The following is a 12,609-nucleotide window of genomic DNA, read 5'->3' on the forward strand; positions in this document are numbered from 1 at the left end:
CCTGAAGAAGGGCTTATGCCCGAAACGTCGATTCTCCTGTTCCCTGGATGCTGCCTGACCTGCTGCGCTTTTCCAGCAACACATTTCCAGCTCTGATCTCCAGCATCTGCAGACCTCACTTTCTCCTCAAAGAATTCCACTGACCCCCACCCAATTAAAAACTACGCCCCTGCTGGGCGACAGCATTCCAAAGCCATGTGTCAGTCTGTGCTCACCCTCACAATGTGCTGTAAATTGTGTCTCGTTCCCCAGGGCCCAGTTTTAATGGGGAATCCGCCTCGTAATTCACTCCCCAGGGTTTGGGATGAGGTGGGTGAAGATGAATGGGAGGGGAGCTGGCTATACGTGCGCTGAGATACCAGGGGGCTGCAGGGAAAATGACCAAGTGGTTGACACCAGTTAAAATAATTCTTTCGTCTATATTCATCAGTCTCTGTCTCTGTGTCTGTCCCTGGCTCTCTGGTTAGAGAGCTGCATGGATGGTGTGTGCAGGACGCCTGTTTTCACCTGGCTTCTCACACCTTATGTAGTATAGAAGCTGTTAAAGGCAGGAAGGGGGTGGTCTGGTGGTTAATGCCACTGCTCCAAGAATAGAGGTTCAGTCTACTTTGGGTCATGTGTTCACATCCCATGTAATGATTATAATGAGGTCAGCAAAGTGGACCTCATAGATTGAGTTCTCTGACTGGATCACATCAGGAGCTCTGGCAGATGGATATAAACAGGAGTGTCAAGGTATCAGGGTAGTCTTGACCTGTAGGTGGCCCAATGGAGAGGAATGCCTGATACCGTATGCATCCAGGACTTTGGCTGATGTAAACCATAAATTTGCCCAGGGTTTTGAACGAAGGCTTGGCAGTCATATTTGGAGTTAGGAAGTCCCACCAATACCTTTTTAGATGTAAATTTGTAATAATAATGGACCACAAGCCTCTGTTAGTCCTACTGAAAGAGGACAAGACAGTGTCGCCTATAGCTTTAGGCTGAATTCAGTGGTGGGCTCTAATGGTGAGTGTGTTGAATTACAAGTTGGAACACTGTCTGGAAGGCCAAATAGCAAATGTGGATGCATTGAGCTGCCTCCCGCTGGCAGATACACCATCGATGGCATCACAAATGGAAGAGTCCGTCTAGGTTTTACATTTTCTGGACATGCTTCCAGTCACGGCTGACAATATCAGAACTTGGGCATAGAAAGATCGGTCCTGGGAAAACTAAAATAGCTGGTGGAAAATGCCCAGGAACTGAGTGCCCCTCTCTCTCTCTCTCTCTTTTTTAATAGAGCGATAAAAAGAGGGGATGGGCATTCATCTAGCACCATTCACAACCTCAGGAAACCTTTTTGGACCTTTTAACTGCCCTCTGAATTCATCTAGCAAGCACCAACCCCTCAGTTCAAGGTCACGTTGCCCTTGGAAACAATGCCCTTATCTCATGTAAGAATGAAAATTGTCTTATTGTGATTTGCTAATGAGATACAGCAATAGCCATCATAGGAAGTGATGCAATGTCACATGATCTTGCTCACTCTCACTCCCATGGCAAGATGAAGCCACAGTGAGATATTCCTTGAAGAAGGGGTTGTAATGGGAATATGGTGAGGTTGGACCTCCTCCTGGGAATGGGCCAAGTCTACACAGCAACTCCATGGCGCATCCATTCCAAGCGAGGAGACAACTGGCAAAATAGGAGCTATTATGCTTGTTGACCACCTTGGGTGGGCTTGGAGCAAGAGTCAGTCAGTGCCCACCCATAGCCTTGAGCCTATCCTCAGTTAATGGACATACAGTATGTTCACTGTACATTGATAGAGCTGGCTAACTTCTTCCTTCAGCCAAAGCAGATTCAGTTGGACAATCTTCTTATCCTTGTTAATGGGATCTTGCTGTGTGTGCACTGCCAAGCTTCTCTGTCTGTCGACTGAGACAAAATAATGTGCAATAATAAAGCACTACGGGATATCCCAAGGTTGTGAATGGCACTATATGAATGCCCGTGTCTCTCTGTAATATAAAGTTACTCCGCTCCTGGACATTTTTCAAGCTGACACAGTTCCTTTCACTGAAGCCAGATAGTGGCTTTCATTTGCCCGGGCAGGCCTGAGGATGCTTGCCAAGCCTTCAATCCATTGGGTCTATAAAACTCTGCTGTGTGAGAGTCTATCGGATGCAGTGAAACGTGCTGTTTGTAATTGGTGATGAAAGGGCTTGTTGTGGAGATCTAGCTGTGGCCCCTGGCACAGCTCCTTGCCTCTGACCTTTCTCAGAGTCTCAATGTATCACCCAGCACTTTTCTTTGCTTCTATCAATGCCAGTTATTTCATACATGCTGTGGGAGATCCTTTTCATTCTCTTTCTCCTTCTGGCTGCCAAACTCTTTCCCCTCTCCCCCTCCTCTTTCTTTCATCTGAGATGCTCTTCGGAGAGTTGGTGTGGACTCGATAGGCTGAATGGTCTGCTTCCACACTCTGTAGACTCTGATTAAATGAAGATGTTTCCTATTGGAGACTGCGCACGCTCTTAGTCTCTTCAGAATTGTGTGACTGAACAAATATTTTACAAAGGAAATTGTGTTGACAGTAGCAGTGTTTACCAAGTTGTTGTCTTGAGTCCTGTGTGGGCTGTCAGTGGGGTTGTATTCCTGGAGAGAGCTGGAAGAGCATTTTAAATCTCTTCTGCAGGCAGCTGGGGAATGTTCAGTTGCAGATATCTTACTACAGATTCTATTTATTGTACAGAAACATAGAGCTGGTTGTGGATGGTATTTGGTGTTAGGTGTTGGTGGTATAGGGATTTTTAAATTTGTTATTGGTTGTATGTGTATGGATTTGTTGTCAGAGGTGAGCAGCTTTTGGTTAAATTCTTGAGAAAACGTTTGCTCACAAGATGTGGGCATCCCTGGCTAGGATATTGTTATTGTCCTTTCTCCAATTGTTTTCCGAGAGGTGACTCGTGCAATTCTGAAGAGACCTGAGTGTGCAGTCTCCAATAAGAAACATCTTTACATAGAATCTCTACAGTGTAGAAGCAGGCCATTCAGCCCAATGAGTCTACACCAACACTCCAATGAGCATCCCACCCAGACTCACCCACTTTACCCTATTCCCCATAACCCTACATTGGCCATGGTAATCCACCTAGCCTACATGTCCCTTGACACTATGGGGTGATTTAGTATGGCCACTTCACCTAGCCCACACATCTTCAGATTGCGGGACAAAACCAGACAGGGGGAAAATGTGCAAACTCCACACAGATAGTCACCCGAGGTTGGAATAGAACCCGGGTCCCTGGTGCTGTGAGGTAGCAGCGCTAACCTCTAAGCCACTATGCTACTTTTGGTGAGCTTTCCTATGATCCCATACTTTTACAGAAGAAGCAAGCCATTAAACTCTGGGGGCCTGCTCCACTATTCGACAAGATCAAAGCCATCTTGGTCCTAGCTTGAACATTGAGAGATCTATGGGGGCCTGGTCTTGAACTCACCCTGACAGAGGGTCCTCATCAGCCCCCTGTAGAGAACGTCAAGGCTGGTGTGGGATGGGGTTAATCAGTACAGAAGTAGCCCTGCTTTAATTAAAACAGTTGGTATAGAGTTTGCTGGGAAGTGCAGCAAGATCCCACAAAAAGTCATTAAAGGACTAACTGGACAATCTATTGTTGGCAAATATTGGCCAGAACATCAAGAGGAACTTTCCCATTCTACCATCTACAACTCCCCTATCTACCACGTACAATGCACAAGTCAGGAGTGTGATAGAATATTCCCCGCTTGCCTGGATGGGTGCAGCTCCAACAACACTCAAGAAGCTCAACACCATTCAGAACAAAGCAGCCTGCTTAATTGATACCCAATCCAGTATCATCATCATTCACTCTGTACACCATAGGCACACGGTGGTGTCAGTGTACCATTTATTAGATGCATTACCACAGCTAACTGAGATGCCTTCAAAAGCAATTTTCAAATCCATGACCATTTCCATTTAGACTAGGCAGCAGGTTTATGGGAACACCACCTGCATGTTTCCCTGCAAGTCACTCACCATCCTGACTTGGAAATATATCACTGTTCCTTCATTGTTGCTGGGTCAAAATCCTGGAATTCCTTCCCCAGCAGTGTTGTAAATCTGTCTACAGCACAGTGGTTCATGAAGGCGGTGGTGAGCTGCCTTTTCGAGGTCAACTGGAGAATGAACAATAATGCAATGGCCTGCAATGTTTACATAAGGTGAACAATTTACTAAAAAACATGATTATTGCTTATTTAATGAGTTTGAAACAAGATGGCGGGCTAAGGGCACAAGGAAAAGTTTAATTAGGACCTTAATCAGGTTGACAATGGACATATGGTTCCTCAATAATAAGATATGCTCCTGTTCCTATTTCTTAGGTCATGCTTTGCTCTGTTGAATATAACCGAAAGGCATCAGAACAATTTCACATAAAAATACAAGTCCAGATTTTAAGTTCATTGTCCTGGGTGTATTCTCAAATTTTGTATTAAAAAGGATCTGCGTTTGTAAAGCACCTTTCACAGCCATTGCACGTAACGATAATTCACAGTTTATGAAATAATTTCGAAGAGGTGCCATTATTGTAGCATAGCAGCTAAATTGCACATGGCAAGTTCCTACTGAAAAAACAATGACTGGGTGATCTGTTTTTGTGCTTTATTTGAGGGATTAAAATTGATCAGTGTGTATCCTCCTGGTCAGCTTTAAAACAGTGCAGTAGGATCTTTAACATCTCCACACGAGGTGGCAGATAGCTCTTGTGTAATATTTCCTCAAAACTGCTCCACCACAAAGACAGGGGATGTCCTGGGGATATGGGACCTGCTGCAGAGTATGATGGCAGTGAGATTCCAAATACTGAGCTATAAAAGACCCTTCGGACTTCCATTCGCGTGACTTTGAGTTCCTTTATGGTTTAGCCCAGAACTGGGATGACATCACTCACCGACTCATCACGTGAAGGGATGGTCCATAAGGATTGGTCCCCCACAGATCTTGGTTTCTTGGTTCATTTCCGATCGAATGCATCAGCTTTTCTCTTTTATTTTGAGGGCCGTCTTTAACTGAAAAGACCATTTCTGTTTATTGCTTTAGCTCGCAATGCGCTAATTCTGGCTTCTTGCTTCCCACAGGGCTCCTATCCAATCTGGGAGGACTTCAATGCCAAGGCTGCTAAGCTTCATTCTCAGCTCAGGTAAGGCAAACAGAGGGATATGAAACCTGCCTCCTCATGGGGCAGAGGAAGAGGTAATCCCCAAACCAGCCTGCTCTGAGATCCATTACATTTCAACAACTCTTCCCTTTGATAAAACCTCACTTTCCCCAAATACTCCCTTCCCATTTCCCTGGAAGAGCTCTTGTTCACTTTCTAAAAGAATGAAGTGTATACAGAGGATAATGAAGCTAAAAGTTACAAGAGATTGTCGCCTAGTGTACGCTGTGCTCTGAATGACCTCCTGTTTTAATCTCCCATTTACAATATCGTCCTTTAATAAGTGTGTGTCCATTCCTCTGGAGTTGTCACATTATAAAACTCTTATAGTCTTTAACTCCTTGACCTGTGAACATCATAGATCGTTAGTGTGAAAGCAGGTCACTCTGTCCATCAAATCCACACTGACCCTCCTAAGAGCACACCAACCAGACCACACACCCCCAACCCTGTCCATATAACCCTAATCCACCCCAGCCTGTACATCCCTGGACACTATGGGCAATTTAGCACGGCTCCACCTAACCTGCACATCTTCGGGATGTGGGAAAAACCAGAGCACCCAGAGGAAATCCACGCATCAGGTGCCAGCCTGTTGACTGTTTTTTGATGTACAGGTACCATAAACCTTTGGCCATTTTGTGACCTATTTAAATTTTGTAAGTTGTCGAATGTACCTTAACATTAATCTTGCCGACCCCCAAAGATGCATCTATTTCCCTTTTTAAAGAGCTTGGTTCATTTTCTGTCTGTGACCCAGTGACAGATGGTGACCCTCCCACTGTTGGTCTGTGAGGGACCAATCCTATGGACCACCCCCTCACATGTGATGAGTGATGTCATCCCAGTTCTGGGCTAAACCACAAGAGACGGCATCACAGTGTGGAGTTGGCCGAATTCTGTCCCCTCCTGATTTCCACTTCTGCCCTCTTCCCAACAGAGATCCCAGATAAAGATTTGGGAGAAGTGGGAAGTTGGAAATCTGGCTGCTACATCTCCCATACCCCTGCCCTGGTAAGATCCAGCACTTTGCAACAAAATGGACGAGTCACCAAAGGTGGGTGACACTGCTGCCATGCAGTGTCCCTTAACTGACTGGTGGATTGGCATGAGGGTGACTGGGACCCACTTCTGGACCCAGTTCAATGTGGGAGATTAATTTACTGTAAATCAGCAAGAGTGGATGTCCCATTGGAGATTGCTATTGGGTTAGAATAAATGCATCCTATGGTTTACCTACCCAGCCAATTAGTCTAAAACATTCACAATCCTGGCGGGAATGAAGTCACATTATTCCATGAGTCCTCATAAATGTGAAATGTGAACAGTTTAATCTCTCGGGTAGTTAATGTCTGACTGAGACCACTTCCCAAGATTGAAAAAAAAACTAGGTTTTGTCAATGAACAAGGAAACTAACAAAGTGTATTTATTGTAATGAATTTGTGGCAAAAGCAGATTATTAATAACTTTTTAATGTGTAAACTTTATCTGCTTTAAATCACACATAAGATGTACAAGCCCATAAGAGGGGAATTTTAAAAATGGCTTTGAGCAGGGGAAAGTAATATAGGAAGGTACGAACACTGTGAATCAGAGCCCAGAAGGGGAATTGATGTGACTATCTCATGTTTTCTTTCCTGTTTTTTCTATAGATGGTTGTCAACTATGGAGAGTCTTGATTTGGTGGCTGGTCAGTTGGACCTAGGTCTCAGCTGCAATCAGTTTGTTTTATTTTTGTAATTTGAGCGTTATTTATTTTCCAATTAAGAGAGTAATTTTTGCTGCTGTCAGGCTGAAAGGCTTGTGTCCCAACTGCGTTCTCTCTCTCCTCAGTTCTGTGATAAACTGTACTTAAACCAATCCGCAAGCTATTCCTGGGCACTCACTTTCTTTCCCAAAAGACTCCTGGTGCTAACATGTCTCTAAAGTATCAGAATTCAGCTTAAAGTGAAGTAATATGCTCTTGTGTAACCATTAAGAGACCACACAGTTCCACTTTTCCTTCGGGTTGTGAAAAAACAACTAATTATCCAAATTTCCATTTTCCAGTTCATAGTTTTTCTAAAACTATCCTTTATTTTAAAAAGCTCTGAGAGAGGTGTTGCTGGAGCTTTTCATCTTCCACTTACCTGGACAAAAAAAGTAGTGCCGAATTTTAAACTACCCAACCTCTACAACAGGAGAGATGAGAGCAGATTGCTTGCCATGTTGACTCTGATTGCTTTCTCAGTCACAATCCCTAAACCCATGGGGAATTAGATTCCTTGAGCTCCTGGCTAATCAGAAAAGGTACAAGGCCTGGACATATTCCTCTTGTTTGCAGGTTCCTGCTTCTAAATCTTTGTTGCTCCTAGCAAGTATGAATGGACCACATTTTAAGATCAATCAAACTTTTATTGTTTAGTGTAGCTGTTAAAGCACTCAGGATAGCTCAACTTTCTCCATGGCACTCCTCCATTCTCAAAGTTCAAATTTCATGCTAGGAATAGAACATTCCAAATTTCTACTTCATTTTCTCCCAGCTCAGGCATATCACAGTTTGACACAGGGGTGGGGCATGCAGCATCAGTTTATGTCCTCCTGTCTTGTCTCAGGCAGGAGTTCAGCAGCTGCCAGTTGCATTGGTAGTAGAATGAGAGGAGGCACTGGGGAAATTTAACACCCTCAGAGTCAGAGCTCTACAATGTTGGGGCCACCCTCTGGAGTGTTCCCTTCGCACACTGTAGACACCTCACCACAGTCACAGACTCAGTGGTTAGGAGCTTGGTTAGCCCCTTCAGCCCGTTCCTGCATTTAATGAGCCTTTGGCTGATCTGTAAGATATCCACCCTTTTGGGGGTCAGAGGCAGGTAAGCTGGAAGTCCCAAATCTTCACTATTCTTCTTGACATCAAACCTGAAGAGTGCAATCCAAAATTTAAAGCTGTCCCCTTTTTGTTTTGGACTCTCTCCTCTCTTCCACCCACCCTTCCAATCCCCAACCAACCAGATGAAATAGAGCAGATAATGAGAAACTATCAAAACATTTAATCATGTTAAACCCTGCAATAAGATGAACTCTGAATTTTCTATATTCAAGGGAACGGAAGCTGATTTTCTATGAGCTGTTTCTGTAACGGAGCCTCCTTAATCCTGGTATCCTCACTGATGAACCTGAGCACTCATTCTCTGATGCTAAGAAACCCTCCTTGAGGTCAGGTGCCCAGAGTTTTGTTGAACTGCAAAACAACTTTCACATGCCAGCTCCAGCCTCTCTGTAATGAAGACTAACATTCCATCAGAAGTATGTTTAAAAAAACAAAACTGCAGCACAGACACAGGCCAGTATTTGTGCTTTACACTTGGGGTGGGTCAGTGGTTAGCACTGCTGCCTCACAGTGCCAGGGACCCAGATTTGATTCCAGTCTCTGGCGACTGTCTGTGGAGTCTGCACATTGTCCTGCTTTGTGCTCTGGTTTTCTTCAACAGTCTAAAGACATGCAGATCAGATGAATTGGCTGTGCTAAATTGCCAATAGTGTCCAGGGATATGCAGGCTAGGTGGATTAGCCATGGGAAGTACAGAGCTGTATGGAAAGGGTAGGGGTGTGAGCCTGAGTTGGATGCTCTTTGGATGATTGATACAGACTTGATGGGCTGAATGGCCTTTATTTGCCTTGTAGGGATTCTATGATTCCTCCAATCAGTATAATGTGCTAATACACTCTCCCTCATGTATTCATCAAGCTTCCCCTTAAATTTACTCACTCTGTTCACCTCAGCCGCTCCATTCGGTAGTGAGGACCTCATTCTAATCCAGCGCAAGAAAAAAATTTCCCAAATTCTTCTTTGGGTTTATTGGTGCCAAATTAATGACGCTGTCCCTCTTAATTGTTCAATGTCTGGCCAGCAGCCGTTAATGATATCTGTATGTGGACCTAATTCCGTCTGCTCTGTCTCTGAATCGCTTTCCCCCAACCTGCCAATGAAGATGTGTTGCCTTTATCTGAGGGCCATAGTCAATTGAAAGCCACATTTGGTGCACCTGCTGGGAGTATTGTTGAGAAGCTCCAACTGTCTTGTCTGAGCCAGTGGGGGGAGAGAGAGAGATATACCGTTATCCAAGAAAATTTGGATTGTAGAGGTGAAGGTCTCGAACCACCCTGTACCAGCCTCTGTGTACATGGTTTCTAACAGTGTTCCCTTTCTTCACGACAGGACCACTGTGCTTGCAGCAGCCGCCTTCCTGGATGCCTTTCAGAAAGTGGCGGACATGGCGACAAACACACGAGGTAGGAAACACTTGAGCTGACTCAACAGCTGCGAGTGTGTCATGAAGAACCCTTTGAGGGCTCAGCCACTTCATTTAGGATGCAGGATCTGTCAAATCCTGCCCCGATGGTTCATCTCCAGAGTTATTGATCACTTTCTGAATCTTTCCCAAAGTGTGGGGCTTCAGAACAGAATAATAGATATTTGAGAGTGAGTAACAGACTGAAATCAGATGGGGCTCAGATGGTTTAAATATAGAATAGTGGATACCAAGGAGTGAGTTAGAGATTGGAATCTAATCCAGTGGTTCAGATAGTTTCCATATAGAATAATAGATACCTGGAAATGAGTTACAGACTGGAAGCTAATCGAGAGCATGACAGTGGTTTATATATAGAATAATGGATATGTTGAAATGGGTCCAAGTTTGAATACTAATGAAGGAGTTAGATGGGATATGAAGAATATCTGAAATGAAAATGTCACATCAAATTGAATCCAAGAGTTGAATGGTGTTGAGAATGCTGAGATCGTTTGATATGGAAAATGTCATCTTGGTGCAGTGTATTTATCACTGAATATTACTGAAAACTGAAGGAGCTTTCCAAATGCTCCCTGAGAAAGATCTTGTCCCTTTGATGGTGCGTGAAAGGAAGAGTGGGTGCTACAAAATGCTATTGCGGAATTTGTCTGCGGAAGGCTTGTCAAACCAAAGCAAAACTCCCAAGTATTGTGTTACTGAAGGATAGAATGTCTAATTCTGGAAGGGACCTAACATTAAAGCAGGAGGTTTTTGGACAGGTACACTTTAGGATGCGACTGTACGGAAGAGGGAGGTAGAGGAATTGCAGTTTAGGGGTATGGCCACCAGTGTGGGTGAAATGGAAAACGGATGTGTACCTGAATTGGAGGCACACCAGTCCCTGAAGGCCCAGAGGTGGGGAGGAATCTGGCCATTTTGAAAATGTGTCTGAGAATCTCGAATGTTTTTAGTCAGGACTGTCAAAGGAACTAATGTAATTCAGCAAGTGCGGGGAAGATGGGTGAGGAAACCTGTTAAGACAGCACTGAATACAGGCATTGGACATGTTAAGCAGAGTTGAAGTTCTGTGTATATTTCTCTGCATCTGTGAAGAATGTCATATGTGCAAGGAAAGAGGAAAATCAATCCAGATTTTATCTGGTACACAGGTTTGCTGTTGTGACAAGGCTTGAGAAATGAGAATTCCCTTCACCGGAGTTTGACGTGTGACCTGATGGAGGCTTCCAACATCATGAAATATTGGGAATGTGATGAATGATGGCTTGTATTTACTGGTCAGCTAACAGCAACACATCTCAAATAATGAAAGGAATTTAATGGTGGAGAAATGCTGGGTGGTTTGAATTGTCTGCCGCAAACATGATATTTAAGCAAGAATTCTTTTTTTTTGGTGAAAAGAGTTGTTTGAAAATGATGAATAAGAAGTGCCTTGTAGCATCTCATTAGAAAGATGGCACCCTTGGCTCCTTCAGTCTGGCATCAGAACGTCACCCAGATGATAGAGTGGGATTTGAACCATTGACATCCCAACTCAGGCAAATGTGCTACCCACTGACCCACAGCTGACAAAGGCCAGCACACACATTCAGTCGCCCAATTCTGCTCTGGGACTCTTTTATAATTGATGTCTCTTTCAGGAAATGTCCTGCTGAAACCTCCCCGACTTGGATAAAGAGAGGGTGGAGATTTCTCTGTGTTTTCTTTTCCTTAAGTTTGCTTGGCATTGGCCGAGGGTGTGTGAGCAGTCGGTGCCAGATATGTGTGATTATTGTTGTGCTGTTTACGCTCTGGAAAGCCATTAAAGCAACCCATTAGAAAACAGGTCAGGCCTTTTGAAAAGCAACAGCACCAAGCTCCTGTTGTTCTCGAGGCGTGAACGTGAAACTGCTTCAAGAGGACTGCTTCGGTCAATTTACCCTACTCTGAGCTGGCAGGGTTTTACACTCGTAAACAGTAGCTAATTCTGGTCGACTTCCCTTTTGTGATTATCTTCAAGTGATGACGCAAGCTCCAATTTGACTGTTACTATGCGTCAGCAGATTAGTTTTGTGTCTGTTCTTTCCGTTCTGCTCTTTCGGAGATGCTGACCCTTGCCAGGGCGCAGTATCCCCAGGTACTGGCTGGCCCTCTGCTACCCTTTGTCCCGTATCAACTACTGACTGAACAATCATGGGGCTTATGTGACCTCCTCAGGGTGAAGTGTTCAAGCTGGAGACTGATGCCCTGTGTGAGCACAGTGACCAATCGAAGACCACTGGACTACAACTAGGATGGGAGCCTTGTCTGACTTTCTGATTCTTTCTCCATTTCTTGGCCCCTTTGATATGCACTGCCATTGACTTGGTTCATGCTTGATTCATACATCCACTCAATATAGCTTCCTTTTAATTAAGGATTAGCGGTAGCCTCACCCAAGAAAATAAAGTTATCCGTCTGGGCCTCATGCTTCAGTTATTCAGCAAGCGTAGTCTCTTGATTTGATTTAGAAATTCCCATTAAACTTTAGTATGAAAATGTGCTTGTGGTTCTGCTAGCCTGCATGGGCTAGCTCAGATCATAGATGCACTGCAACGGAGGAAGATTTATACCTAAGATTTGATTCCATTCAGTTTACGGTGCTACTTTTCAGGAAGGATCTATTGGTATTGAAGGGCCTGGAGCATAGATTTGTCCAGGATGATAATTTGGGCATTGAGGGTTATGTTGTGCGAAAGAATACATACTTGCATTTATGTAGATCTTTTTACAACTGCAAGGGTGGCCCAGAGCAATTTACACCCCCTGAAATACTTCTGGAATGTAGTCACTGTTGTAATGTTGTAAATGTGGGCAGCCAATTTACATGTAGCAAGGTCCCAAAAACAACAGTGTAATCATGGCTAGATAATCTGTTTTCTTGTGTTCAATTGAGGGATACAAATCCCCTCAGAGTAATACCTTCAATTCCTCAGAAGATGGAACTCCAGAGCTTGATTAGAGTCAGCACCCTGTCCTAGCTTCGGCCAAAGACTTACCTGTTCACCCTCTCAATGCTGCCACTTAATAAGCGGCTGCTTGCTACTCCTCCATTCACAGGTTACTATGCTCC

The 12,609-nt window shown here is 44.2% G+C and overlaps 1 protein-coding gene across 17 annotated transcripts in view; it reads left to right on the forward strand.

The window, feature by feature from the left end:
• LOC122558578 (protein MTSS 2-like) overlaps window positions 1-12,609 on the forward strand; it is a 145,048-nt gene that overhangs the window by 36,295 nt on the left and 96,144 nt on the right. For all 17 annotated transcript variants that reach the window (XM_043707352.1, XM_043707337.1, XM_043707339.1 and 14 more), the window contains exons 2-3: window positions 5,149-5,210; window positions 9,425-9,498. In XM_043707352.1, the coding sequence (XP_043563287.1) occupies window positions 5,149-5,210; window positions 9,425-9,498 (136 nt within the window). The remainder of the gene's footprint in view (window positions 1-5,148; window positions 5,211-9,424; window positions 9,499-12,609) is intronic.

Source organism: Chiloscyllium plagiosum, chromosome 17 (assembly GCF_004010195.1).
Source record: "Chiloscyllium plagiosum isolate BGI_BamShark_2017 chromosome 17, ASM401019v2, whole genome shotgun sequence".
NCBI lineage: Eukaryota > Metazoa > Chordata > Chondrichthyes > Orectolobiformes > Hemiscylliidae > Chiloscyllium > Chiloscyllium plagiosum.